At 49.1% G+C, this 27,717-nt stretch overlaps 2 protein-coding genes and 1 long non-coding RNA gene across 7 annotated transcripts; 1 reads left to right on the top strand and 2 right to left on the bottom strand.

Annotated features, from left to right (window-relative positions):
* Window positions 1-3,407, bottom strand: LOC102155437. 3 transcript variants are annotated; one of them, XR_005361936.1, is made up of 3 exons: window positions 1,883-2,064; window positions 1,062-1,126; window positions 1-148 (listed from the first exon to the last, which is right to left on the bottom strand). XR_005361936.1 is itself a non-coding variant. In XM_038542086.1 (3 exons), the coding sequence occupies exons 1-3, from the start codon at window positions 3,003-3,005 to the stop codon at window positions 36-38; spliced, it is 327 nt and encodes a 108-aa protein (XP_038398014.1). In that variant the 5' UTR covers window positions 3,006-3,407; the 3' UTR covers window positions 1-35. The 3 variants fall into 3 exon arrangements, 2 of the variants coding, with proteins under 2 accessions (XP_038398014.1, XP_038398015.1); XM_038542086.1 differs by lacking the exon at window positions 1,883-2,064 and adding an exon at window positions 2,969-3,407 and having other exon boundaries at window positions 1-260; XM_038542087.1 differs by having other exon boundaries at window positions 1-260.
* Window positions 2,153-27,600, top strand: LOC119872499. The gene is made up of 3 exons (XR_005361939.1): window positions 2,153-2,283; window positions 3,205-3,350; window positions 26,827-27,600. It is a non-coding gene; the product is annotated as an uncharacterized LOC119872499 (long non-coding RNA).
* ATF3 (activating transcription factor 3) lies at window positions 3,857-14,712 on the bottom strand. 3 transcript variants are annotated; one of them, XM_038542084.1, is made up of 4 exons: window positions 14,665-14,712; window positions 9,840-10,083; window positions 6,833-6,940; window positions 3,857-5,312 (listed from the first exon to the last, which is right to left on the bottom strand). In XM_038542084.1, the coding sequence occupies exons 2-4, from the start codon at window positions 10,077-10,079 to the stop codon at window positions 5,115-5,117; spliced, it is 546 nt and encodes a 181-aa protein (XP_038398012.1). In that variant the 5' UTR covers window positions 10,080-10,083; window positions 14,665-14,712; the 3' UTR covers window positions 3,857-5,114. The 3 variants fall into 3 exon arrangements, with proteins under 3 accessions (XP_038398012.1, XP_038398013.1, XP_038398011.1); XM_038542085.1 differs by lacking the exon at window positions 14,665-14,712 and adding an exon at window positions 12,920-13,393; XM_038542083.1 differs by lacking the exon at window positions 14,665-14,712 and adding an exon at window positions 12,866-13,392.
* Window positions 27,601-27,717: the final 117 nt, after the last annotated feature.

The raw sequence follows: 27,717 nt of genomic DNA, 5'->3' as shown, positions 1-27,717 counted from the left end.
TCCATTGAGTTTGGTACTGTTGTTACCGCCCCGTTTCACAGGTGAAGACATGGAGGTGGTATCATTGGCCTGACTTCACAGAACAAATAGCCTGGGTGCTGAACTTCGTTATTCTCTCTCAAGACCCTCGGTTTTCTTCCCTTCTTCCCTAGTGAAATGAAGTAGGGGGCTGAGATGTCATCTTCAATTCCAAGAGCCTGGAAAACATCTTCCTGCAGCAACTTCCCTACCATGCGGAAGTGGTTTGGAAGCAATAACACCTATGGGGGGTGTGTACCATTAGACCTCCTGCTTATTGCCACTCCCACAGAGCTAGCCACAGAATGTGTGATTTCTAAATTGCTACTGGAAGCCCTGAGAAGGGGATGCCTGGGTGGCTCAGTAGGTTAAACGCCTGCCTTCAGCTCAGGTGTCTGCCTTCAGCTCAAGTCATAATCTTGGGAGTCCTAGGATCGAGTCCCATGTCAGACTCCCTGCTCAGCGGGGGGAGGGAGGGGTGTCTGCTGCTTCCTCTGCCCCCCCCCACTTGTGCTATCTCAATGTTTTTATTTTTTAAAGATTTTATTTTTATTTACTAGAGAGAGAGAGAGGCAGAGACACAGGCAGAGGGAGAAGTCGGCTCCATGCAGGGAGCCCGACGTGGGACTCGATCCCGGGTCTCCAGGATCACGCCCTGGGCCAAAGGCGAAGCTAAACCGCTAAGCCACCGGGGCTGCCCTATTTGTTTTGTTTTGTTTTGTAAATTTTTTTTATTTATTTATGATAGTCACAGAGAGAGGGAGAGAAAGAGAGACAGGCAGAGGGAGAAGCAGGCTCCATGCACCGGGAGCCCGATGTGGGACTCGATCCCGGGTCTCCAGAATCGCGCCCTGGGCCAAAGGCAGGCGCCAAACCGCTGCGCCACCCAGGGATCCCTGTCCCTATTTGTTTTTAAAAAGAAAGTTCTGAGAAAGATACCTGCTCCCAACTCCTATCTCCTAGTTTGATGTTATGCCTGACATCCTACATTAGAGATTTATTCCTTGAAAAGAAAGGCTATCTTTCTGTTAAAATACACATACCTGGTCATCAACACGTGAATGGATAAGGAAAATGTGGTCTGTCCATACAGTGGGATGTTTTTCAGCTGTGAAAAGGAAATGAGGTTACTGGTACCTGCTACAACATCGATGGATCCTGAGAACATGATGCTAAGTGAAAGAAGCCAAACACAAAAGGCCACATACCATATGATTCTAAGCATATGAAATATGCAGAGGAGGCAAATCCAAAGACAGATTAGTGGTTGCCTGGGGCTGGAGGGAGGGGACAGTAGGGAGTGATGCTTAATAGATACAGGATTTACTTTGCGGGGGATGAAGATTCTGGAGCTATATAGTGGGGATGGTCACAGCATTGTGAATGTGTTGAATTTTATACTCTCTAGAATGGGTATAACAGTAGATTTTATGGTGTGTTATTTCCTCTCTCTCACACACACACAAATATCCACTCCTGCTCAGAATCCTTTAGAAAGGTCAGTGGTGTGTGACATAGAGCAAGCAACTCAGCTTTCCGTTTCCTCGTCTGTAAAATGGGGATAACAGTTGCTGTGAGGATTCGATGAGATAATGCATGTGAAGTGTTGAGCATATTGTCTAACTCAATAAATAGTGGTCCTTATTAGCATTCATCCCCCACTGGCCCTTGAAGCCTCCGTGTGAATTCCTTCCTAAGAGCAGTTTTTGAGAGGACAAGTGGGGAAGCGTCTGGGGTTAGAGCCACTACGGGAACACAGAAGGGATGCTCAATGGGCAAAACTGGCCTCCTCTGAGGTTCTACCTCAGGCTGATCCATGACAACACAGAGAAACTGAACACAACCAGAGCATGGGATGGCTTACCATGGGTTTGGGGTTCTTCAAAGTCCATGGGGGAGAAATTAGGATCAAGATGGAAAATAGCATTTTAGCTCTTGGCAGAAAGTGAAAGTTTGAATTCCAAAATCCACCCCCCCCCCCCCCGGGGCCAGAACCCTTTAAAACTCTTTATTCTGAAGGAGGTGTCAGGCCAGATGTCAAGGAGAGGCAAGGGGACAAGGGTGAGGTGAGGACAAGAGACAGGGTGGGCTCCTCGTGCCAGGCCAGTGTGACATCACCACCCAGCAGAGGGCAGCCTGGTGGAAAGACACTGTCAAGCCAGGTGTCTGGCTCTGATGGAGGTCCCACCTGAGCTTAAACCCTCAGCCCCTCCCAACCTGCCCTCTTCATCCAATGTGAAACAAGAGGAACTAAACAGTTGGATGGTAAACATTCATCCTTTTAAATTTTTTTTTTTATTTTTTTTAAGATTTATTTATCCACTTATGATAGAGAGAGAGAGAGAGAGAGGCAGAGACACAGGCAGAGGAAAAAAACAGGCTCCATACCGGGAGCCTGACGCGGAACTCGATCCCGGGACTCCAGGATCGCGTCCTGGGCCAAAGGCAGGCGCTAAACCGCTGAGCCACCCAGGGATCCCCCTCATCCTTTTTTCAAATTAAAAGTATCAAAACATTAACTTGGCCCCAGAAGACAAAACTTTTTAACGCACTCGGTAAACGGAGCTTTCAGTTCCACTAACCATATACAGTGTATTTTTGGGATCAAGTTTTTTGGCCATAGCCACCACCACTCTTGCCAATTCATTGTTGTCTGCGGCCACTCACAAACTGTCTTGAGTTTTCTAACAGCTGATTGGTGGCATCTACACCTACAACTAGAGGGTAAAATGCAAGGAATTTGCCCCCCTTCCCTTAAAAAAAAATAGATGAGCTCCTGAAAGCTGTGGCGAATGGCACTTCCACCAGATGGCTCTTTACAGATTGGGAAGTATCCCTAATGCGCAAATAAAGCCACAACACGAGGACACTTGTGTCACAGGTGATAGTTTAAAGGAAACATACTTGAGTTCGAGGGAGCAGGCTCCCCATTCAGGTACGTGAATCTTACCATTTAACGAAGCTAATATATCTCTGAAGAACGACATTAGTAGGAGAGTAGCCAGTTGTTATTTCCTGTGAGGGATACCTGTGTGCACGGGCGAAGAGTAAGGGGGCTTCGTTCCATTCTAGACCTAAGGAATCATATGCCCTCGAGATTCCAGAAAATCAGGTGGGATACCTTTCTTTGTATCGTCACACCTATCCCGTCTCTTCCTCCCTCTGTTCTTTCCTCATATTTGAAAGACATACCTGCAACAATCAGACACATGTGTGGACATAATTGATGTAATTGAGCAAATAAGAGGTGCTCCGTGGCAAAATGTACGGTGTCAAGGTGAACATCAGGTCTACGTTTTCAGCGTCTGTACATTCCGAGAAACACAGTCAAGGTATTTAGCAATTGGGATTTTATTTTATTTTAATTTTTTTTAAAGATTTTATTTATTCATGAGAGACACGGAGAGAGAGAGGTAGAGACACAGGCAGAAGGAGAAGCAGGCTCCATGCAGGGAGCCCCATGTGGGACTCGATCCCAGGACTCCAGGATTACGCCCTGGGCTAAAGGCGGCACCAAACCACTGAGCCACCGGGCTGCCCTGCAATTGGGATTTTATATCAAACCTCTATCTTGACACCAAACGGCCTAAAGGTTATACTTGGTTGGCGCCGTGTTCCAGGGTTTGTCAATGAGAAACAGCATCATCCAATGCCACAGACTGAGAACAGGGTTGAAAGTCAACGATCTCACCTGGTGGCCCCCCAAAGAGCAAAGGGATGACACTTGGGAGAATTTTTAAGCTAAACGCCCCTCCCCATCAATGGAGAGGGAGGGGATGGAGAATGACTAGATTTCAACGAGCAACTGATTTAAAAAGAACAGAAACCAGTACAACACTTAAGTTTACCATGTCTTGGTTCCAATATTTATTGTACTGACAGGTTAGGAATACTAGGATAAATAAGTAATATATTCTCTTACAGAAAATTGTAATGACACTATTAAGTAGGATTAAACACTCTGAGGATTTCACAGAAACATCAGAATTTAAACAGACAGTAGCCAGAGTCCTATGGCCAGTGTGAATGACCTCTCACAGCAATAAATGCTCTGGGCCAGATTTCTACAAACATCCGCCTGACAAACAATGCCATTAACATCCAATAATGCTAAAGCCTAGGCATCACCTGGCTTCAAACTTGTCTCCACTGAATGTGGTTTGCAACTGCAAGAAAAGGAAAATGGAATATTCTTTGGCTCTGCTGGCCTAGAAATAACTCCTGACCTAAGTCACTGAGTGGAGAGTCCTAGACCTTTGGAAGTTGGACTTTCTGCTTTCTTCCTGTGACATTATAACTGAGTTTGTGACAGAGGACCTGCAGTCATGCCCATGAACTCTGCGTTAATGCCTGGGTGCCACGGGAAAGGCAGCTTTCTCTGTTGACACAAAAACCGCACTGCTCGCCAGCAGAATTCTGTTCTCCCGGAGCTGATGAGCTCTTCTGGCCACCTCAACGTTTTGTAAGACACTGCATATGGTGATAGCCCCCTCAAACTCTCAGCAGCCAGATCTGAGGAAAATCACACCGGTGTTGTGCAAAACAAACATCAGAAGAGCACAATGCCTAGCTTTGACACAAATGCCTTGCACACAGTAATTCCTGTACATAACAGCATGTTTGCTAGAAAGCACAACCCTGGCCATTGTACAACTTCACTAAATGCCATTCTCACTCTGTGTCCCCGAGGAGTGACAGTGGTAGTGGCGGCGCAGGACGTGGCCCCACACCACCCACCCAAGGTACAGACACTTCTTGAGCATGAGTCCTAATGGTGAGAGTCCTGGTTTCTGTAGAATCCAGGCAAAAGATGGGCAAGACCCTAACCAGGGGCCACCTACAGCATCCAAGAATAGCCAGTAAGTTAAGGCCTAAATCTTGGCATTGAGACAAAAGATGCCCTTGCCCTGGTCCAAAGTCCACTCTGGTGCAGAGAGGAAAGGCCCAGCTGAGTCATCAAGGGCTCTCCCGCCTCGATGGTCCTTCACTGCCAGGATGCGAGAGGTGCACAGGAAGTCAGATCTCCAATGGCTTCAGGGTTTGGGATGTAGTAGGTTTCGATGAGGACTCCCCAGTTGCCCCCATACCACAACTGCTTAGCTTTGCAATGTTCCTTCTTTTATCTGTTGGATAAAAAGGTTTCTCTCATCTTCTGGAGTCCGCCCATTCTGAGCCCGGACAATACACGTGGGCCGATGAAGGTTGAGCATGTATATCAAATGCTGCTTCTCGTTCTTGAGCTCCTCGATTTGGGCCTTCAGTTCGGCGTTCACACTCTCCAGCTTCTCCGACTCCTGGGGGACAAGCAACAGAATTATTAGCCAAGAAGCCATGGTTCCAGTGAAGAGGGGCTGGCCTTGGGGCGGCGGTGGCCACACATCTTCGGGAGTTCATCAAGCTGGGGATGGCCTGCGGAGGGGAGTGCCGTGGGCTCGCTGGTCCAGCAACCCCGCAAAGCTGGGACAACAGCATGAGGTCTGGGAGAACCCAGACCCTGGAGAGAAGCTTTTGAACTTGGAGGCTTCTAGAGATGCCCTTGAGTTTCCACTGAAGGTTGAGGGTGGGTTGTGACTCTCATGGTAAGGAGGCTGCTGCAGAACCGACAGCTCACCGATCTCCTTTGTGTGAGTCCAACAGCCCCCGTGCAGCTCTCCCGAGCCCCCGAGAGCCTTGAGGGCTGGGGAGAAATGCAGACTCATGGTATTCAGGCTCTTGTGAGTCACCAACTTCAGTGAGAGGTTCACCTCCCCAGAAAAAATGTACATGGCAACACACACAAAAGGTCTCAATTTTCACCACCTCTCTTGAAGCAATCAACAGAATCCTTGGGGACCTGGAGGACCTGGGCAGAGACTCAGCGCTGGCTTGTCCACACCTGGGGGAAGGGGACACAGCCATAGGACTGTGCTACGGCCCGCCCCACCTGCCCAGAGATGCTGTGCCCATCTGTACCTCTCCCCTCAGAAGGGGAATTAGCTGAACACAGCCACGAGCTCAGACTATGGGAAGAGCCCAGGACAAGGGAGGCAGAGTTACCAACACACAAGAGGGCCAAGAAAAAGAGTATAACCACTGCTTGCAGTTTAAGGAAATAACTTGTTTGAAGAGATTAATTAAAGGCTTTTCATACTGAGCCAAGTGAGAACTGGCTGCTTCCTTTTCTCGGTAAAAACGGGTGAGTGAAGCTTCTTTAACTGGGCTGACATATCCTGCAGCCTGGAAGCTGCTGGACGTGTATGGACGAGCCAAGACTGCTGGGAATCTGGGCAGCAGACAATCTGTGGTTTTTAATTCACACACCTGCTGCTTCTACAACCAGAGTTCCCTTCGATGGTGCTAACAGCTTTGTTACCTCCTCATTCAGCAACTGGCCTTTCTGTTACCAGCTACACATCCTTCTTGGGAGACTTCTAGGCAGGGCGCTTTTGGACTCTCCTTGTGATGGGAACATGAGGTTGGCAGGGGCAGGCATGAGCAAGAGGAGGGGGCCAGAAGGGGAAGACTCTCTCTCTTTCCTTCCTTCCTTCCTTCCTTCCTTCCTTCCTTCCTTCCTTCCTTCCTTCCTTTCTTCTTTCCTTTTCTTTTTCTTTCTTCCTTCCTTTTCTTTCTTTAAAAGATGTACTTATTTATTTTAGAGAGCCAGAGAGAGTGAGTGGGGGCAGGGGCAGAGGGAGAGAATCCACAACCAGACTCCCCATTCAGCGTAGACCCCACTGCAGGGCTCGATCTCACGACCCAGGAGCTCATGATCTGAGCTGAAACCCAGTCAGCCGCTTCACCGACTGCAGCACCCAGGTGCCCCGGGCAGACTCACTTTCTGCAGGCACTCTGTCTTCTCCTTTTTCTTGTTGCGGCACTTGGCAGCTGCAATCTTATTTCTTTCCCGCCGCCTCTTTTTCCTTTCATCTTCTTCAGGGGCTACCTATAAAATTCAAGAGACCACACACTTAATGGGAGGCAAGAATTACAACCCGCCTTCAACGCACTGCCTTTCGTTGCAGTAAAAACTGGCAAACCAGGACAGCCCCCCTGCGAGGAGGGCTGAAGAAGTCAGGTCCCAGCCTCTTACCTTAATCCCCTCCACACAGCCACAGGAACGAATAAAAAAACAAAATCGAAGAACTACCAGTTAAAGTTACATTGGCAATATTAGTCAGTTAAAATTCAGTTTATTTAAAAAGTGCATTTAGATCTTGAAATGAGTTGTATATCCAAAATGATAATTGTCTATAACACTTGTCAATCGCTTAGGGCAGAAAATAGATTCTGTTTGGTAGATATGTCCTTTCTCCTGGATCCAGGAATGACCTCAGGAACATCACCTAGCCACCCCTTCCCTCCTGCCTCTTCTTTGATTTGAGACCCAAGGGCACCCCCATCCACCTCCACCTTCACCCAGAGCATAAAAGCACCTCTTTCATGAATTCAAAAGAAGCCCGTGGAGCCCTTGGAAAAGAAGAACCCAAGCGCATTCCCCAAACAAAGTGGCATTATCAGCCTATGGGCTTGGTGCCACCTGTGGGTGGTGAACATGAACCAACCATTGATTCATCCAGCAAACAAATACTGACCTTTCCTCTGTGCCCTACCCTGAGTCAGCCACGGGGGTCCTCAGAGAACAAAACCCTGTCCTGCTTTAGGATCTGGTCTTCTACAGAAGTTGGCTCTGATCCTGACTTTGTCTCATGACGGATGGGAAACCTATGAAGTTCAGCTGCTGGGCTTGGCTTCGAGGCCACAGGCATGGGCTTGAGTGGGTGTGGTGATGGTCTAGGCCGCTATTGTCACTCACTGCTCTGGATAGCAGGAAAGGACATGGAGGCCACACCTCAAACCAAAGAAATCCTGGGACACAGTAATCCCCTCAGACCTGTCTTATTACTAGTACTTTGGATCAATGACAGTGACTTAGCTTGCAGTGAGATGAGAGGCCTCATAGTTTAGAGAAACAAAGTCTGAGGGGAAAGCAGGGCAAGGGGCAGTTCCACCTTTCACATCCTGGATCCCAGAACCCCACAGGCAGAGACATTTGAGTTAAACTAAACTGGCTCTGAATCCCAGCTTCACCACCTATTAGCTGAGGGAACTTAGGCAAGTTACCATACTCTTCTGAGCCTGTTTCCCTCACTTGTAAAATGGGATCAATAGTCTTATCTATCAATAAGGTTATGAGGAAGGTCAAATTAAGTCAGATATATGTAAGATTAAAATGCTCTGCAGTGTTTGGCTTATAGCCAGTGCTATATGTAAGCCTCAGTGACTATCATTATTAACCCCACCATCGATACCTTCATCAAGTACTCGGTAATTATAATACTTCCTGTGCAACCCTACAGATACTTTGGGATAGATGGGAGAGGATTCAGGGTTTTTCTCACATGAGGAAGTACTTGAAAGTAGAGCAAATCTCAGAATCATACACTGTCAGAGATGGAAAAGGCTTTCAAAAACCATTCAGTTTAATCCCCTCACCGTACGATGTAGAAAGAAGGCACAGAGTGGCCAGGAGCAGTGCATCAAGGGAGGCCCAAGAATCACTACCCCCTGGTCACCAGACCAGTAGGCTACAAAGTCTGGGTGTAAACCCAGGCCTTTGGCTCCTTGTCTTGTGTCTTCTCCGGGACATACTACCTCACTCCACCTGTTGCCTTCTTCCCAGAGGTGACAGGGACCCGGTGGAACAGACTCCAACTGCCCAAACGTACAGGATGCGTATGGGTTTCATAGGCTCAGAATTTTATTTTAAGATGAGAATTGCAGCAAACCAAGGGGACTTGAATAATTAAAAAGGTCAGTTGGTGCATTCTCTTCCCAATAGGAGAACTTATTTGTGAAAGTGACCTAAGATCAGAAGGTCACTTAGTAAACACGCAATCAGTGGATGAGTTGGGTGGCTCTAAAGAGTTTTTCCAAGGAGCAGGAAATATTTTGGATGTCCTCTGCCCTGGACATCTGCTTTTTCCTATGAAGAACCCTCCAAATACCCTTGCAAAATTCTTTTCTTTCTTCTGTGGGGATCCTACTACTTCTCATGACATGAGATTATCTTGAGATAACTCAAGATGTTTGAAGAATTAAAAAAAAAAATTCCTTGTGTGTCCCATGGCCCACCTAGCACTGTGCAGTATTAGAGAAGGCAATGATGACCTCCCAAGGTTAACTGGAGCTCAGGCAATGCCTCCAATGATGCCGTCTGGATACAGCGTCATATGGTAGTCCTGGCTACCAGTCATCAAATGTCGACCATCAGCTAGACCCCTAGCAAATGCCATCTTGTTTAACCCTTAGATCAGTCCCATGCAGGAGTCACTATTATCCCCACCCCCTTTTATAGAATCATAAAGATTCATAACCAACTTCCTTTTAAACTCAGTTCTTTTTTGGCCAGTTCCACTTACCCTTGACCAAAGACAGTGATCGTGGCAATTAAGTAAGCATGATACACTCTCATCTTTTATCCACGAGGGGAAGGCCCACAGAGTAGCCAAGACCTCCACTCTGAGGTCCTCCAGCCACCACTGCATCCCCAGCAGGCACCTCTCAAGACTGTCGCCACATATGTGACTCCAGGTGTCTCATAAAAGGTTGCTCGATGGGGAAGAATGCAAATGGCAGAGATAGAAGTGAACCTGGAGCAGAAGCTGCTACCAGGGTGGTGAGCATGGCTGGCTGGTCCCTGCTCCACAGTCTGGCGGCCCAGGTCCCAGCAGTGATGAACACAGTCACTACACTCTGTGCAGCCCCACGCCCGGAGCATGCCTGGCATGGTGGGTAGATGATGAATAAGCCCTGGAAGAACGGGCACCTCGGAGAGGACCTACCTCAGTTTTCGTGACTGTCATCTCAAGGGGCCTGCCGCTGACGGTGACCGACTCCAGTGCAGAGGACATCCGGTGACAGAGGTGCTTGTTCTGGATGGCGAACCTCAGCTCTTCCTTGACAAAGGGTGTCAGGTTAGCAAAATCCTCAAACACCAGTGACCCAGGAGGGGACAGGCAGGGGACGATGGCCGACGCACTGACTTCCGAGGCAGAGACCTGGCCTGGGTGTTGAAGCATCATTTTGCTGAAAGAAATATCGAGACCCAAACTACTTCAGGGATTTAGGGGTACGGGATCAAGTCTCCCCACACCTGCGGCCTCCAACACCAGAGCTGTACCCCCAGAGGAAGGTCGTGAAAGCCTTCAGGCTTCTGTTTTATTTTCATTTCATGCCATCCTCATCTTGGGTAAAACAGGTTCTTAAGATACACAGCTCAGTGATGTAGATAAAATGCCTACTTGAGGGCAGCCCTGGTGGCGCAGCGGTTTAGTGCCGCCTGCAGCCCAGGGCGTGATCCTGGAGACCCTGGATCGAGTCCCACATCAGGCTCTCTGCATGGAGCCTGCTTCTCCCTCTGCCTGTGTCTCTGCCTCTCTCTCTCTGCATATCTATGAATGAATAAATAAAAATCTTTAAAAAAAATGCCTACTTGAAGTTTACCAGAGGTGGCATTTCAGGCTATTCTGAGTTCAAGAAGCTGTAAGTTTTGGCTGGTGTGCATATATGCAAATGCAGCCTCAAACAGTCCTGAAAGAGGAAGAGCTTTTAAAGGAAAAAAAAAAAAAAAAAAAAAAAACCCAGTGAGACTCTTACGTAACCCCATTTTCAGTCTCTATTTTGCAAAGAAACTTGGAAGGTATCTGAAATCAGGTTGAATGTGTTATCAGCAAACAGAAGAAAAAGTGAGGACTTGGGGACCCTCGGAGTTGTGCAAGGAGTTGAGGAAGTAATTCATGAACGTGCCCTGGAAAACATAAGGCAACTGGGAAGCCTCCCAGGGATCCCTCCAACCCCGCTGGCTCTGTGGGGTCATGGTGGCAGGGTGGCTCATCACTCTCTGTGACCTTAAACACTTCTGAATAGAGCATCCTGGCCTCTTAACTGACTCCCCCTTAAGATCTGAAATACACCGAGGGAGGCAAGAATTCCAGGCCAACCAATACCACTACTGACTCTTCAAAGAAATCTGGGAAACGCATGTAATTCTCTTCCCAAAGCCCTGTGTTGTGAGCCAGAACTGGTGTCCCTCCAGCAATTTAATCGTATCATCTTAGGACGGAGGGAGGATACTTCTCGGCAGGTGATGAACTCTGGAGAAACCAGCCTTCTAAAGCCCGAGGCTTAAGATTCTCCCGTGCATTCATGTTTTCCCTCCCTTAACCAATTTGATTAAAAAACCCAGTAGTTCAGGGATGGAATTCAGAGCTACCACTGGGCTGGCCTTTGTTTGGGGGCCTGGATGGCTCTCCTGTAAAAGGGTAGTTTGAATTCCACTGCAGTGGAGTACAGTCCTGTTTCAGCCCCAGTTAAGTTTATTAATGAGCTCTCGGGGCTTGGGGTCTGCTGTTTGGGACTGGTTTCTTTCCTTCTTAAAGTCCGCAGTCCCGATGAAAGAAACTGAAGAATGTCAGTGGTATGGAATGTTTTTTATGAAAAGCATTGGGTGGGCTCACTTGGGGGATGGAAATGGGTGGTAAAAATGCTAAAAGCCTTTCGGAAAGGAGAGCAGCTGTATCTGTAGAGATTTGAGCTTTCTCTGCATTCTGCTAAAGCTTAATTTCTTCAGATACTTTCTAGTTACTCCTTTACTGATTCTCTTAAGGTCTGATTCAGCCCAGACTCAGGCTGTGTCCCTACAGGGAAAATGAAGTTAAATCTTCAGACAACTTTTCTGAAAGTCGAGAGCTGCCAACATTCCCCCTCACTGAAGAACAAAAAAATCTGTGTGGGGATTTTTCTGAGTTGGCTTTCCACATTGATCTTAAAATTGCCCAGACTTGCTACAAAGAACCTGCATTTTGCTTTTGCTTCATTATCTTCAATCAGAAACCATGTCATATCTTTGGCAGTTTCATCATTTTCAAGAAAGTGAAACTTTACTCATGTATTTCTTTAACTGGAAATTCAACTCCCAGATTTTATTTCCTAGTAGTTACAACAACGCTGTGTTTTCACTTTTAATTTTCAACTCTTCACACTAAGTGCTGCTCGTAAAACATCTCACGGTATAGGAAGCCAATACTGATCTTTCACTAACTTCCTATCTTGGTCTTTATCCCAGCCTACCTGAAAACTGTTGGTGTAAGGCTGGGGCTTCATGAACAGGCCTATGATCACTACCACTCACAAGCTGAGACCCCACTGACAAGCCACTCATACCTTCTGGGCCTCAGTCTCCTCATCTGTAAAATGAGACCAATATCGCCCCGGCACCATCACAGAGCAGTCAAGAAGACCAAACAAGAGTCACGCAGGTGGATTTACACACCCACTGGATAGCCATTATTACTGTGATTCCACTTTCCCCATTTCAGGAAGAACTCCAAGTGTTGTTGTCAAAGCAAGTTAGCTTCATTAGTTAGTTCCAGGAATTAACTGGAACCCTAATGAAATTCAGGTCATAGTTTCCTTTGCACTTTGATTGACCCAGAGCTCCCAACACACCAGGTCAGTTCTACCCCACTATTTATTTGCTGGCAAAAGCTTGTTTCTACTGCTCTTATATACTTAAGAAATAGCCAGTGCTCACACATGAAACCATTTCTGGTTTCTCTGTTGTCCTGGTTATGTACTTCCTCCTCTCCAGGCGGGGTAACACTTAGAATCATTGACCCTGTTCCATGCCCAGCCCACTGAAAAGAGAAGAAATCATGGGCTCTATGGAATGGGATATAATGCCTGATATTAGAGGCAACGGAGGTCAGATCTTCATCTTGCAATTGAGTAACATGAGATCCAGGAAGATAATGACTTGGCCATAAAGCAGGTGACTGGCTCAGCTCTCACCAAGCTGTTGACCACTCACCCACTGCTCATTCTGCTTCACCACCAACAGAGATCCAACACCAAGAGGACTAACCAATAAGGCAAATGGAGAATAGAGCCACTGGCCAGGTAGATGAAGGGTCAGTAGTCTTAGTAAACTGGTATCCACCACAGAGGAGGCGTTGACAGGACTGGCGCAGGGAGGGAACACAGAAGAAAGAGAACAATGGAGCAAAAGGGCCAAGAGGGGTGAGGTTAGAACAGGAAGGATGGGAAGGTTCCAACAGTTGCCATGGGTTCTGGATGCTGTATCTTAACCACACTGTTAGCCTGGAGTGTTACCTGTCACTTTGTCTCTGAATTCATCCAAACGATAACAACCACAAACCCCTCTGCCACTCCAGTCTTTTCCAGGATATCCTCAAGGCAAGAGTCTCTATGCTGTAGAATTATTCTACACCCAATACTAAATACAAAACAAGAAGGGCAGTCATAGCAATCTCCCCTTCATTTAAAGATGAGGAGGCCTCCAACAGATGGGACTGTCACCCACACCGAAATAGATGCATTGGGAGACCTCCTGAACTCTCTAGCACATCCCCCCCTAAATTGCTAAATCAAGGGTTTAGCAATACCTTTAATTGTAAGGATGCATATGTGACCTCGGTAATAGAATCAGGGAAAAGTAAATGGTTCGGAGGAAAGAAGATAAGTAGATGAAATGAAAATGTGGTGTAAGGCAGCAGAGAAGGAGAACCATTGGAACCAATGTAAAGAAGTTTAGGAAGGGAAGACATGCTCCATTGAGAGGTCCCCTCCCCCTCATCCCCTCCAAAACCGGTCAGGGTCATTAGAGACCCTCAGTCAAGTCATTCAAGTCTTCTCACCGGCCCCCTTTCTTTTGGTTACACCACCCTGGAATCTGAAAAACTTCTGCCAGAGAGGACCTTACGGGTTGTCTGTCCCAACCATGACTTGGGGCTTCCAAACAGGCAGAGAGGGAGCCAGCACTTCTCCCAGCTGGGGACACTGAGGCTCAAAGACACGAAGCGCAGTATCAGCTCTCAGGGTCCCGGCGCTAGACCACAAGGGCATTCTCTCAATTATCTGCGCTGGCTTCGCACCCTGGCTTCCTCCAGGTGGGTCTCCGTGGGCGAAACGCAGAGCGACCCGCGGGCCCGCCGGGGCAGAGCCACGGGCGCAAGGCGTGGAGAGCCCCGGGACAGGGAGCCTCCCGCGCAGGGGCTGGACGCCAGCCGGGCCGGGAGATCTCCCCGCCTTCCGCCCCGGGACAGCGACGCGAGCGCTCGCCACCTCGGAACTTAATCCCAAGGAACTTTCGCTCCGGGCTCCGGCGCGGTCGCGCGGCCCGCGCTCCAGGGCGCGCAGGGCGACCCCCAGCGGCCGCGCCCGCGCCCCCGGCGGCTCGCCCGGCCCCCTTCCATTCATTCGGGCGGGCTCCCGGGGCGGCCGGCCTCGGTGCCCCTCCGCGGGCCCCGGCACCACGCGGAGGACGAGCGGGCCAGCGCGCCGGGGAGCCTCCGCCGCCCGGGCGCACCACCTCCCCGCGCCCGCCCGGCCCGGGGTAAGCAAGCGCCGAGCGCGGGGAGGAGCGGGAGCCCGACCTCTCGGGCACCGCGAACCTTTCGCGCCCCAAGTCAAAAGAGAAAGTTCTCTGCGAGAAACTTCCCGCGGCGCCGAGGAGCAGCAGCCTCGGCGGGGAGAAGCTCCGGCAGCCGGAGGCGGAGCGCGCGGGTCGGGCACGGGCGCCGGGGTCGCGGGCCCGGCGGTTAGAGGGGCGCAGGGGGGGTGAAAGCGGGCCCCCGTCGCGGCGCTCACCTCCCGTCTCCACTCGGGGCGGCCAGGGTCCGGAGGGCGGGCGGGGTCGGGGCGGGGTCGGGCTGTCTGTCTGCGGGGCGGGCCCCGGGGACTCACGGCCGGCGCGCGGGCAGGCGGGTCGGCTCGGGCTCGGGCTCGGGCTCGGGCTCGGGCGGCGGCGGCGGCGGCGGCGGCGCCAGGACAGCGCTGGGCACTGCGCGCCTCGCTGCGTGCGACTGTGGCTCCGAGGGCGTTGCATCACCCCTTTTATAGCCCTCGGCTGGCGGCGGGCCAGTTTACTCCGGGTTACGAGTCCGGCTGACGTAATGCTATTAATAGCTTCCCCCGGGAACCAGCCGAACTAGGCTGGGCCGGGGGGAGGGCGGGGGAGGGGCCACCGGGGGAAGGGAGGAGGGGACCCCGGTGATGCAAGCGCGGGGAGGAGCCGGCCGGGCCGCGCTCCCCCGGCGTCCTGCGCCGGGACACGCAGCCGCCCGCCCTCTCTCTCCATATCAGGCCCGGAGCCGGCCGGGCGGGCCGCCAGATGTGCGTACTCGCCGCTGCGTGTTCCAGGCATGAGCCAATGGTGCCCAAGCCAGCGGCATGACTGCACTGCGCTGGCATCTCTCCCTCCGCTAGGCTGGGGGATGGGGGCAGACGCGGGGCGGGGCCTGGCCGCGGCCCAGTCTAGGTGAGGCTGGGAAGCGGGCACGACCTTCCTCTAAAATGCGTGGTCATTTTCTGGAGCCTCAGGAAAATACCCCTTCCCCGGCCGCACGCCGCCTTCCCAAGTGGGGGGTGGGGGTGGGGGTGGGGGAGCAGGGAGGGTCCGGAGCGCTGGTGCGCGCGGTGGGAGAGGTGCCCAGACGCCCCCTGCGTGAGCCCACGCGGTTACCCGCCGGGGGTGACCTCCGCGGCTCGGCCCGCTTGGAGTCGGCGGGTTGACCCGACCGCGCGGGGCAGCGCTCGCGGGCACCGGGCGCCCCCACCCGCAGCGCCTGCGCCCCCCGCACGGGCGCACACGCGGCACCGCCTCCGGGCCGGCGGGGAGCGGGCCTCCCGGGCCGGGGCCAGGGCCAGGACCGTGCCGATTAGGGTTTTTTTACAACCGCGAAGCATTTGAAATGGACGGGCACTTTCTCAGCGAAACGCACGCAGCGCGGAAAGACGAGAGAGCTGGAAACCCAGAGGCGACTTGGGCGCCACGAGTGGGGCCGGGGCCGCGGACGGACCAGAGGGGGCTTTGATCTGCGGGGGCGGGGGGTGTCTCCACCCTCTTAGGCTAAGTTAAGGAGGAAACCCATCTTCGCCTTTCACGTGTTTTTTGTTGTTGTTTGCTTGCTTTTGGGTTTTTTTGTTTTTTTGTTTTTTTGGGTTTTTTTTGCGCCCAGAGCGGAATTGGCCGGGACGGGACGGCGGGGAGTGGGGGCGCACTGACCGCAGCCGAAATGAGGCCCAGTTTCAAAAATTCCTCCGACACTCAAGCCCGGCTGTCGGGAAAGGGGGGGTCCTGTGGCCCCAGATACTAGCTTGGAGCTTCAGCAGAACTGGATTTGAACCCTAAAACCGATTTCCGGGTTCCGATTCCTCGACCCCAGCTGTCTCGGCTTCGAAAGTGGCAAAACCAGGGATCTGCTCAGCTGCCCAAGGACGAACATAACGTGGACGGGGGAGGGTGGCTCGCGAAGTTTCGAACCTGCCGGGGAGGAGGAGGGACCGGCGCGCGCCCCTAGCGTGTTGGGGGCACGGTCGGGGGCAGAAACCTCTGCTTCCACCTGCCTCTTGCGAGAGGCGATCGAAGGTCATGGTTTGGTGATTGGAGGCAAGAGCTAGACGTGCCCGGGAGCCCGGGCCTCGCCGGCAGCCCCACACCCGCACCTGCACCCCCTAACCTGTTAGGGTCCGCGGTAATGGAGGGGTCGCCCCCTCCTCCCACACCGCCCCTACCCCCGCTTACACACAGAGCCCTGCACACCCGGGGGATATCTGTCCGCTTCCGCAGCCCCTCCGATGCCTGGGGCAGACAGCCTCAGAGCTGCAGGTGAAACTGCAGGTCCCCACGCCCGTGTTCGTGTCCCCCAACCCCGAACCTCATTCAGACCACCCCGTCGCCAAGCTTCGCACGTGACAACGTGGAAGGCAGCCTCGGAAGTCCCCCCACCCTCCGGCCCGCAGCCCCTCGGGGAGCCCAGGGGTTTCACCCGAGATCCTCCAGGAGGTAGCCCCGGACCTGACCGAGTTTCCAGCTGCGCCGCGCGGGAAGCGTGGGGAGGTTGTTTTTGCTTTACTTTTCGCCCAGGTAACGGCTCTCCGGGCCGCACCCTCCGGCCCCACGCCCACTCCGCCGCGCACCCAGCCCCACACTCCCGCAGCCCTCCCTCCTGCAGACGCGCGGGCAGGTAAGCCCCGGGCGTGTCGGCACAACCCCGAGGACGCTGCAGGACCGGGAGGAAGAACGTTCGTAAATTCAAATGAAAATTATTTGGCATCTACCGGATGCCTCTTTACATCTATCGCCTTGGAATAAATTGCACGATCCTAAAGTGAAACAAGGAGATGGAGGAGAACATGTGAAAAAAAAAAAAACTACCCCCCCTTTTTTTCTTTCCGTGGAATGCTGGCAGAAATCTTAAACCGGTTTACATTTTAATACACCCAAGCCAGATTTGTGGTTTAGTCCTGTCCTTGCGGGGGAATTCAATTTAGGGCGTAGGGTAAACAAACAGCCAGACCAGCCTCCACGAAACAATGCAAGAGAAGGGTAATTACGACACAGGAGTCCACAGCCCCCAGCCGTTTCTTTTTATTACCATCGTGCCTCCCGTCCCTTTTCTAGTGGTCTTGTTTCATTCGAGTAAGTCTTGGTTTTCAATCTCCAAGTCACATCTGGATAGAAAATGCTGTTCACAGAAGTGTGAGCCTCGCACTCTCTGCCTCTCTGTCCCACTGAAACTCTAAAAGTGATAAGAATCTTGACAGAGAAGTAAGTCCGTCCCTGGTGAATGAAACTCTTATCCAAGGAAAACAAAACCCGCCGCTGCCTGCCTCCCTGCCCCCAGCCCCCAGGAGGGCTGTGAAATGCCTGCCCAGCTGGAGGGAGACTGGGAGAGATCCGTGCAAGAGAAGAGCCTCCGTGCAAGAGAAGAGCCTCGAGGTGTGTGCGGTGCTGGAGGAGTGATCAATATCTCAGTCCTGTGTGTCCTCATTTCACCCTGACTTGAGTTAATGCCACCAATGTCTAGCGTGCACCTTGTGTCCCATCGAGCAGAGGGGGCTAGAAAAGCTCCCCAGACCAAAATGCTCTTTTACCCAAAGGCAAAGCATACCTCCCCTCCCTGCTGAGAAAGGAAGCTGGGGCTGGGGTTTGGGGAAGGGATGGGGGTGGGAAGGGGTGTTTAATCCTCAGTGGAAGAGGGTTAAGCAGAAACTTGAATACTGCTGAGGTGCCACCCTGGAGACCCACCGAGGGAATCCACATTCGGACCAGCCGTAGTGTGTTTTGCTGAGATAAGAATTGGAAACTTCATGCCGGGGCATGTGCGAAAGGAAGGGGAAAAAGTTAAAAGGAGAGGGGACTGAACTAGGCAGCTAAAAACAGCCCACTCGTGGCAACGGAATCCAAACACCAAAACATTGCAGGGAGCCAAAAAAAAAAAAAAAAAGTTCAAGGGATATTTAAAGGTTTTAGCAGATTCTTAGTCCAGGGAACAGTCCCTTCCTATTCCACCCCCATCCCCCACCCCGCCCCAGCATTATTCTTCTTCAAACCCCAAGATTGCATTTGCTTACAGAGCTCAGGGCAGGTAAGTCAAACCCAAAATCAGGGAAGCAGCGGGGCGCTGGCCTGGCAGCCCTAATCTGGCTCCACCCACTTCCTCACCACGAAAGGGAGGATTTTTCTTCTCTGCTCTGCTTCCCAAAGTGCACACATTCCATAAAGTCAGTTAGAATGTGGGGATTACTCATTTAAGATCCTCCAAAATGGGCCTTTCAGAAAAACCGGGGAAGCATCACATACGGAACTCTGAAGTGGGGAAGGTGGTGTGTTGATGCTGGGTTGAGCACCAAGCAGCTGGGTTACCTTGGAGGAGTCATTGCTCTCTCTCTCTCTCTCTCTCTCTCTCTCTCTCTCTCTCTCTCTCGGCTCAGCTGGAAGATGGCATCAATAACGGCACCTAACACATGAACTTGTCGGGAGGATTCACTGAGCGTGGGGCACCCAGCCAGTCCTCAGTTGTGGTATCATTAATTATGAGTCAAGAAGAGCTTTCTAGGGTAAACCCCTGAATCTGTCCTGGAGCCCATCCTGTCCCTTTAGTCAGTAGCAACAGCCGTGGACGAAGTGGAGCTATATCCAGAAATGACCATTCTTCAAGGGAGCGAGGATAAGACTCTGTGCAGAAAACAGTGAGAGGGAATCCCCCTTCTCCACCCACACAGCTCTGGTACGCACCTGCCACTCTCCTCAGTGCAGGGTGCTGCTCCAAGCTCCCAGTGGTCCCGTGCAAAGTGCCCTGGGCTGGGAGCAGAGGGTTTGGGTTCTGGTCTGTTTCTGCCTTTAAGCAAGCTACTCCCTCTCTAAGGCCCCACCTTCTCTGAAGTGAGGCGCCCTGGGCTGATGAGCTCTGAGGGTCTCAAACAGACACCTGCTGTGAAGCCATCCTGCAAGCCCCTGGCGACCTCTCCTGAGAGCTGGAGGGAGAGAAGTGGGAGAGCTGGAGGGAGAGAAGTGGCGAGAGAAGACATTAAATAGCACAAGGACAGGCCCATTTTGGTAAACACTTTTCCTCTCCAAAAACTAGAGTTAAGAAATGTTGTCCAACTTGATTCTCAAACAGCCCGTGGTCCTGACAATGGATCTCTCTCTCACTCTCTCAGCCTTTCCAAGGAATTTTACCAATGGACTTTGGTGCCTTGCTAGAAAGGAGGGGGTGTGAGAGCACTTCAGGTGGGGATTACATCTTTGGGGACATCTTTGTACATAGTCCATCTTCTACTGCCATAGACACCCACCCTGGAATATGTGACCAAAGCCCAGGTAACAGCTATTGCCATTTAAGAGTGGGGAGCCTAGAGCCCTGGGTGTCCAAGATGAGGTTCCAGCTGCTATGTGACAGCAGGACTCAGGAGACCTGGGACCCACTCAGAGGTATCCTTCTAGCAAACTCAGTGACTTAGTGCAGGTCATAAACACTTCACCTGTGTTCCAGTCTGTAAAACAGAACTATTTTTTTAAAAAACAGAACTATTTAACATGGACTTCCCAAAGGGGTGTGTAAGAATCAATGAGATAACAGATATGAGAGTGACCTGAAAATAATTAAGTAGGAGAGCCTCCCTTCCTTCCTTCCTTCCTTCCTTCCTTCCTGCCTGCCTGCCTGCCTGCCTTCCTTCCTTCCTTCCTTCCTTCCTTCCTCCCTCCCTCCCTCCCTTCCTTCCTTTTTCTTTCTTTCCTTCTTTCTATCACCATTGTAAACCATTATATGTATAACCATCATAACATTTGAGAAATGAGCAAGAGAAGAAAAGTACCCATAGTCTCACACTATTAACATTTTGGTGTGTTTCCCTTCAGTTATTTCTTCATGCATATGATTTTTAAGAGCATATGACTGAAATTGCATACAACTTTGAAATTTGCTCTTTTGCTTATTACTGTGAATTGTATGTGGTCTTTATTACCATAATTTTTTCTTAAAATTAAAAGTTGTTCATTTTATTGTGAAATGTAGTATACATACATATGATTATATAGAACATATATACCCTTTAAAAAATTTTTTTATTTATTCATGAGAGACACACAGAGAGAGGCAGAGACATAGGCAGAAGGAGAAGCAGGCTCCCTGCAGGGAGCCCAATGCTGGAGTCGATCCCAGGACCCCAGGATCACGACATGAGCCAAAGGCAGACACCCAACCACTGAGTCACCCAGGTGCCCCTAAACCTGTTTTAATAATAAAACTTCAAGAACTTACCACATGAAGATCCCCCATGTGACAACTCCGGATCATACCTACCTCTCTCTACCTCCCAGAGATAATGACTGTCCTCACTTTTATTACTGTAAATTTTCACAGTCATGGATGTAGTATGATTTACTTAGCCATTTCCCTACTTCTAGCAGTTAGGGTATTTTCAATATTTTGCTAGAGTGCTATTACAAATTTAAGTCTTTATTATGGGAGCAAGGGCATTGAATTCCATCATTTACCCCCACTGCTTACATGGAGTTCAGAAAGGGGTCTTGATTTCTTTTTTTTTTTAAGATTTTATTTATTCATTCATTAGAGAGAGAGAGAGAGAGAGAGAGAGAGGCAGAGACACAGGCAGAGGGAGAAGCAGGCTCCATGCAGGAGCCCGATGTGGGACTCGATCCGGGGACTCCAGGATCACACCCTGGGCCAAAGGCAGGTGCACTAAACCACTGAGCCACCCAGGGATCTCTGGGGGTCTTGATTTCTATCTTCAAGGGCCACACAGGGCATAGTGGGAGCTGGAAGGATCCTCAGTAATTGTGACCACCTGTGGATTTTCCTGGCTTCCTAACATCCAAACAAACAAACGGAGCCCTGCAGGTACTTTCCCCTGTGGAACATTTGCTTTCATCCTTCCGCTCTCTACCTACCCATTCCCCTTTATTTTCTATTTGTCCACCTTAGACCAGGAAATCCAGTGTGTGGCATGGGTGGATGAGTGGTAACAGAGGCAGAACAGCTGGAGCGATGCTTCTACCTTGCTTCCTGGGCAATTGGCTCACTGTGGCTTAACTAGCACGTCAGCTCTGGTATCTATCTCTGTGCCAGCTTAGTGGCAACGGTGGCATGGGTGATACTAGGGAGGTGGCCACAAGAGCAGGTTCCTGGAGTCGGGTGGTGCTAATTCTCCAAAGTAGAAGACATCAGAGCCAAAGAGACCCTGGAAGTCATCTACTTCCATCAAACTGGTCATGACCATGCACATGGGTGCACCATTGTGCACCAGAGCCAGGGGGTAAACAGAAGAGATCTTGCTGGAGTGTCTGTCTTAATAAGTGCTTTCTTATTTTGAGGCACCTGGATGGCTCAGTCAGTTAAGCATCAGACTCTTGCTTTCAGCTCAGGTGATGATCTCGGAGTCATGAGATCCAGCCCTGTATGGAGCTCCATGCTCAGCAGGGAGTCTGCTTGAGAGTCTCTCCCTCTCCCTCTGTCCCACCTCCACTTTCTCTCTCTCTCTCTCTCTCTCAAAAAAAATAAATCTTTAAAAAAATAAGTACTTCATTTTTTTATATTAAACAAATATGGATATGTAGAGTTTAAATATAAGTCACATAAGAATGTTTAAGGAAAGGGAGAAGATATCAAGTACATTTTGGGCATGGGATGGGCCATGGAAAGTTCCATTCCTAGGACCCAGCAGTGGGGGGTGGGATTATGGGATTAGTGAGCTCTCTTCTGCCTTTAAGTGTAATATAATATCAGCAAATGCGGTTATGTAGCACTCACTGTGTTCCGGACTGTGAGCTAAGCCCTTTAGGTGTACTTACTGCTATTAATCCTCAGAACAACCCTATGATGTAAGTACTGCGAACGTCTCCATTTTAGAGATGAGGGCACTGAGGCACAGAAAGGGTAAGTCATTGCCCCCGTGGGTGCTTACCCATGACAACTACCGCCTCTCAGCCACCGTTCATGGGAAATCTTGGGAAGCTCAGTGTCCTCACTTGATATTGGGGAGATGATGCTAAGAGAGGAAGAGCAGCTCTACATGGTCTCAGGATCATCAATTCTTACACTGAAACTTAGCAGCCAGGTTTCTGAGCCCCCTTTCTGCCCTCCGTCCTGGGAGATGCCCTCCTTGCCAAGACTGGAGCCAAGGTGAAGGAAGCTGATTGTGGGAGCCACACACAACATTTCGGGGGGCATCCACGCACAGCATCCCTGGAGCTGAAAAGGTGAGCAGCAGAGGGGTAGGAGCCAGAGATGGCTGGAAAGAACCTTGGGCAGGCCCTCAGAACTAGGTTCAAATCTCCACGCCGCCACCTCCTACTTGGCTTTGGGTGGGTCCTGAAACCTCAGTTTGCCCTGTAAAAGGAGGACAATATTGATTGTACAGAGTAATACCCAAGGATTAAAGAACCGCCTCAAGGCTTCCATGTAGGAGGGATTCAATAAATGTCACCTTCTTCCTTTCTCCCACTTAAACCCCGGAAGTTAACAAGTCACAAAGAACTCAGATGCATAAGAAATGTCTAGACTCCAAAGGGAAGTTCTAGCTCTCAGACTGATTTTAAAACAGATTAAAGGGGCACCTTTAATGGCTCAGTGGTTGAGCGTCTGACTTCGTCTCGGGTCGTGATCCCGGGGTCCTGGGATCGAGTCACGCACTGGGCTCCTTGCTCAGCAAGGGAACTTATTTCTCCCACTATATTTAGTAATTACTATTTACTGAGCACATACTACATGCCAGACAATGGTAAGCACTTTTTAAAATACCAAGTATCTTATTTCATCCTTATAATAACCCTGTGAGGTAGGTATCATGATTTCAGTTTTACAGATGAGGAAACCAAAGCTCAGAAATGTTAAGAAAATTGCTCATAGGCACTTGATTCAAACACTGGCTTCCTTGAAAACTTCTCTTAAGCTATATCATCCTCCAAATCTTCGAGAGCTTATTTTTCTCTACCCTTGCTTCCCATGTTGAAAACGGCCACCGTTCCTTTACCAAAGTCTTGTCGAACGCATGGAACTTTCTAGAGTTGACCTTACTCAAAGTCCCAGAAGATTCTCACTTGACAAATGCCACATCCCTGTGCCCTCTGTGATACTATCCCATCTGCCAAATTTGCAATTATTCCATAATTTGCTTTAACCACAAACATAAGCCCTGCTATTGACTGAGTAAACTGAGTAGGGCTTTTTGGACTTTTATTCTGTTTCCCAAAATATGATGAACTGAAATCATCTGATGATGAACTCGTACTTGAAACTGGAGTGGCTGAGGGCATAGTGAGTCACTCCGGTGAGTTTATACCCATCTGTCAATTCTTCAAATGTGTCCTCTTGCCAGATCCTCTCAGCAATATGTGTAGACACCTTGGGGTTGCAAGGGTAAGAGCATTCCTTACCCTTGAGGAGTTTTAAATCTTGTTTAGGTGGCCAATTAACCTGCATGAAACAGTATCCGGCAATAGCAGGTGCCGTTTATATGTTATATGAAAATATATGAATATATGTATATTCATATATTCATATATATGTTATTCTGCAAGCATTTAATGAGCACCTAGTGTGCGCTAGGTACTGGGTTGGGAGCTACAGATACACGGTGAAGCTTCCCTGCCCCGCAAGTGCTCAGAGCTCATGGGGAGACAGACTTTGACAACAGGTAGTTACAGGCTGATATAAGTGGGGCAGGACGGCTCTGCCCAGGGGAGCTGGCAAAGGCTGATGGGTGAAGTGACTTTTGAGTTGGATGCCGAAGACTGAGCATTTTCTGGGCAGAGGAGGAGGGAAGGCGTTCCAGGCATAAAGAGAAGCATATGCAGAAGCTCTGGGTGCCAGGAAGTTGGGGGCTGTGCCCTGCTCGCCTCTAGGCTTATTCCTAGCTCCATGCACCGGTCTGGCACATGCTGGCCCCACCATAACTATGCATGCAATGAGTGCAAATAGAGAATTGTGAAAACCTGTAGTATGTTTGAAGAAGGGTGAGGCAGCTGCTGAGCAGGTGTGTGTGGGAGGAGAGGGCAAGTTGGGGGAGAGGCAAGAGAGGACAACTATAATAGGTCTTGAAGATTGTAATAATCATTTTGGATTGTGTCCTAGAGGAGTCCCCTGTCTCAGGTGTTATAGAGCAGAGAGCTGGGTGCAGGTAGGGAGGGGGCTGATTGGTATTATAGGTACTAGGGGCAGGGAAAAGGCTAGTGGGTTCATCTGGGGACAGGTTTTAGCAGTAGGATGTCTAAGAAGAGAGGCCCCAGCATCAGCATGTTGGAGACATCAAAATGACAAAAAGACTTGAGGGAGAGAAGGACAAAGGGTGGCCAAGCTGGGCTCTAGGGCTCAATGTGGGGGTTAATGTAACCTCTTCTGGATTATTGGCAACTTACTGTTAATTACCAAGTGCCATGAAATCTGCCCCCACTGGTTCCACAGCTTTCATCTGTGTTTTCCCTCAGGCTTTTGCCAGTGATACTGACATCAATTCAACAATAGGAAAACGAAGGACCCAATTTAAAAAAATGGGAGAAAGACCTTAGCAGCCACCTCACCAGAGAAGCTCTACAGATAGCAAATAAGTATATGAGAAGATGTTCCATGTCATATGTTATCGGGGAAATGCAAATTAAACCAATGAGGTACAATTATATAGGTATTAGAATGGCCAAAACCCGGAACACTGACAACACCAAATACTGGTGAAGATGTGGGTCAAGAGGATTTCTCATTCATTGTTGGTAGGGAAGCAAAATGTTACAGCCACTTGGGAAGATGGTTTGGTGGTTTCTAATAAAACTAAACATACTCTTACCATACAATCCAGCAATCCCACTCCTTGGTGTTTACCCAAAGAAGTTGAAAACCTGTCTACACAAAAACCTGCCTATGGATAGCCACCCCCCACCCTTAAAGCATATTCATAGTTGCCAAAACTTGAAAGTGACCAAGCTGTCCTTTGGTAGGTGAATGGATAAAAACTGTGATACATCCGACAATGGAATATTATTCAGCACTGAAAAGAAATGAGCTATCAAGCCATTAGAAACCATTGGGGACCTTAAACACATATTACGGAGGGACGCCTGGATGGCTCAGTGGTTGAGCCACTGCCTTTGGCTCAGATCGTGATCCCAGCGTCTGGGGATCAAGTCCCGCATCAGGTTCCCTGTGGGGAGCCTGCTTCTCCCTCTGCCCATGTTTCTGCCTCTCTCTGTGTCTCTCAAGAATAAATAAATAAAATTAAAAATAAATAAACACATATTACTAAGAGAAAGAAGCCAATCTGAAAAGACCGCATACTATATGACTCTAACTATATGACACTCTGGAAAAGGCAAAACTATGGAGGCAGTAAAAAGATCAGTAGTGGCTAGGGGTTGAGTGTGTGTGTGTGTGTGTGTGTGTGTAGGAAGTTGGGGGAATGGATAGGCAGAGGATTTTTAGGGCAGTGAAATACCGTATGTGATACTGTGATGAAGGATACATGTCATTATACAATTGTCCAAATCCATAAACTGTACGACACCAAGAGTGAACCCTAGTGTAAACTGTGGACATTGGGTGATTATGATGTGTCAGTGTGAGTTCCTCAATTATAACAAATGTACCACTCTGATAGGGAATGTTGGCAATGAGAGAGGCCGTGCATGTGTGGGCCAAGGGGCCTATGGGACATCTGTGTATCTTCCTCTCAACTTTGTTGTGAATCTAAAATTGCTTTAAAAAATTAAGTCTTAATACTACAAAAATAATAATGTTGAGACCAGCTAGCTTTCTGATAAAGTGGTTAATTAGCAGTGGAGTCAGGAACCAGGAGAAGTCAGTGAACCCTAGCCAGCCATAATTGAGAATTGACAAAATAGATGCTGATTTAAGTAAGAGCCTACTTTTTTGAATGCTATGTCCCTGTTTAAAAAGATGCTTACAAAGAGCTTATAACCTAGGGAATGCTGGGGATAATATAAGCTTAACAAGGCCAGACACATGTATTGTAAAATATATGCCAGTCACAACTTAATAAAAACTATAAACAATAAAATACATGAATAGAGAAAAAATAGATTGCCATAAAATAATGGAAGTGCTTTATTCGGGTTGGAAATACGAATAGGTAATTTTCCCCCCTTTATATATATATCTGAATTATTTAACTTTCTGATAATGGAGTATGTTAATTCTTAAAAGATAAAAGCATACATTTTATATTATAATGAAGGTAACAACTAGTGTCATCCCATGTCTTTCAAAGGGTATAGTTTCCTACTTTTTCCTAGTCCTGCCACTGAAAGACAAGGACTGAGATTCCATCCACATCAAATCCTGGCTTAATTAAGTGTATCAAGCACTTACTGAATACCTATCATGTGCCAGGGACTGAGATGGGTTACAGGAAAAAATAAAGTAGTAGGTGGGAAACGGAATGACTTATTACTTATCACTTCCCAATAAACTCAAATTGTTTTTGTCCTGCTACCCCTAGTATTCACTGACATCAACAAAACAAAAGGAAATCCAAAGGGTTTTCATCTCAAATTGGAACGTTGGGTAAGTGGAAACGGCATCAATTTTAGATTCAGGTCCTGGTTCTGTACTAACTGAATAACCTTGGGTCCTCTTCTGACGGTCAGATTCTTTCTGTGTTAATCAAGGAATTGTGCTAATAGGATGGCTCTGGGAGGTGACAAGAGTCCCAGCTCTGATATTTGCTGACCTGGGACATTGAAAATGGAGATAGTAAGACTTATCTTGGAGGTCTGATAAGGAGATGTGGTAGTCATTTCTTTCTTTCTTTCTTTCTTTCTTTCTTTCTTTCTTTCTTTCTTTCTTTCTTTCTTCTTTTTTTCTCTATAAATGGGAGTTTCTAATATGATAAATTCTGAAACCTTCTTACAGTTCTTCAATCTATAATTTTAAGCTGTGCCTATAGTCAATAATGATGATAAAGATGATAATCATGATAGGGATGTTACACTTGAAGAGCCTCTTTGCTCCTGTTGTCATTCTATATTGACCAAGGGTTCTACAGAAGAGAAACACACTTAGTCACAAAGATGTGAGTCACCAAGGAAGCCACACGTTGTCTCTGCCTGTCTTACACGTGCCCGCCTGGACATACCATCCCCTTCCCTCAATTTCCAGCACATAGTCTTAGTATCTGCATTCTGATCTGGAAAGTGGTCACAGCCATCCAGGATTGCTGAGAGGAATAAATTTATTCACTTGTTCGTCAACTATTCATTGAGTGCCTGCCACATGCCAGGTGTTGTTCAAGTGCTAGGGATACAAGAATGAACAAGGCAGACAAAGTCTCCGTACTCAGCACTGAGCAAACACCTGAACATTACTTTCACCTCTTATGTTTCTTTTAAAT

This window comes from Canis lupus, chromosome 7, assembly GCF_011100685.1.
Source record: "Canis lupus familiaris isolate Mischka breed German Shepherd chromosome 7, alternate assembly UU_Cfam_GSD_1.0, whole genome shotgun sequence".
NCBI lineage: Eukaryota > Metazoa > Chordata > Mammalia > Carnivora > Canidae > Canis > Canis lupus.
The sequence above is the reverse complement of the archived record's forward strand: the minus strand, read 5'-3'. Positions and strand labels throughout refer to the sequence as shown.

Coding starts and splice junctions, on each gene's coding strand:
- LOC102155437 (XM_038542086.1), bottom strand. CDS start 3,005: ATGTCGTTCTTCAGAGATATATTAGCTTCGTTAAATG. Junction 1,127..2,968: donor TATATTAGCTTCGTTAAATG/GTAAGATTCACG, acceptor TCCTTTTCACAG/CTGAAAAACATCCCACTGTA. Junction 261..1,061: donor ATTCACGTGTTGATGACCAG/GTATGTGTATTT, acceptor CACCCCCCATAG/GTGTTATTGCTTCCAAACCA.
- ATF3 (XM_038542083.1), bottom strand. Junction 6,941..9,839: donor TGACAGTCACGAAAACTGAG/GTAGGTCCTCTC, acceptor TGAATTTTATAG/GTAGCCCCTGAAGAAGATGA. Junction 5,313..6,832: donor AGACAGAGTGCCTGCAGAAA/GTGAGTCTGCCC, acceptor CTTGTCCCCCAG/GAGTCGGAGAAGCTGGAGAG.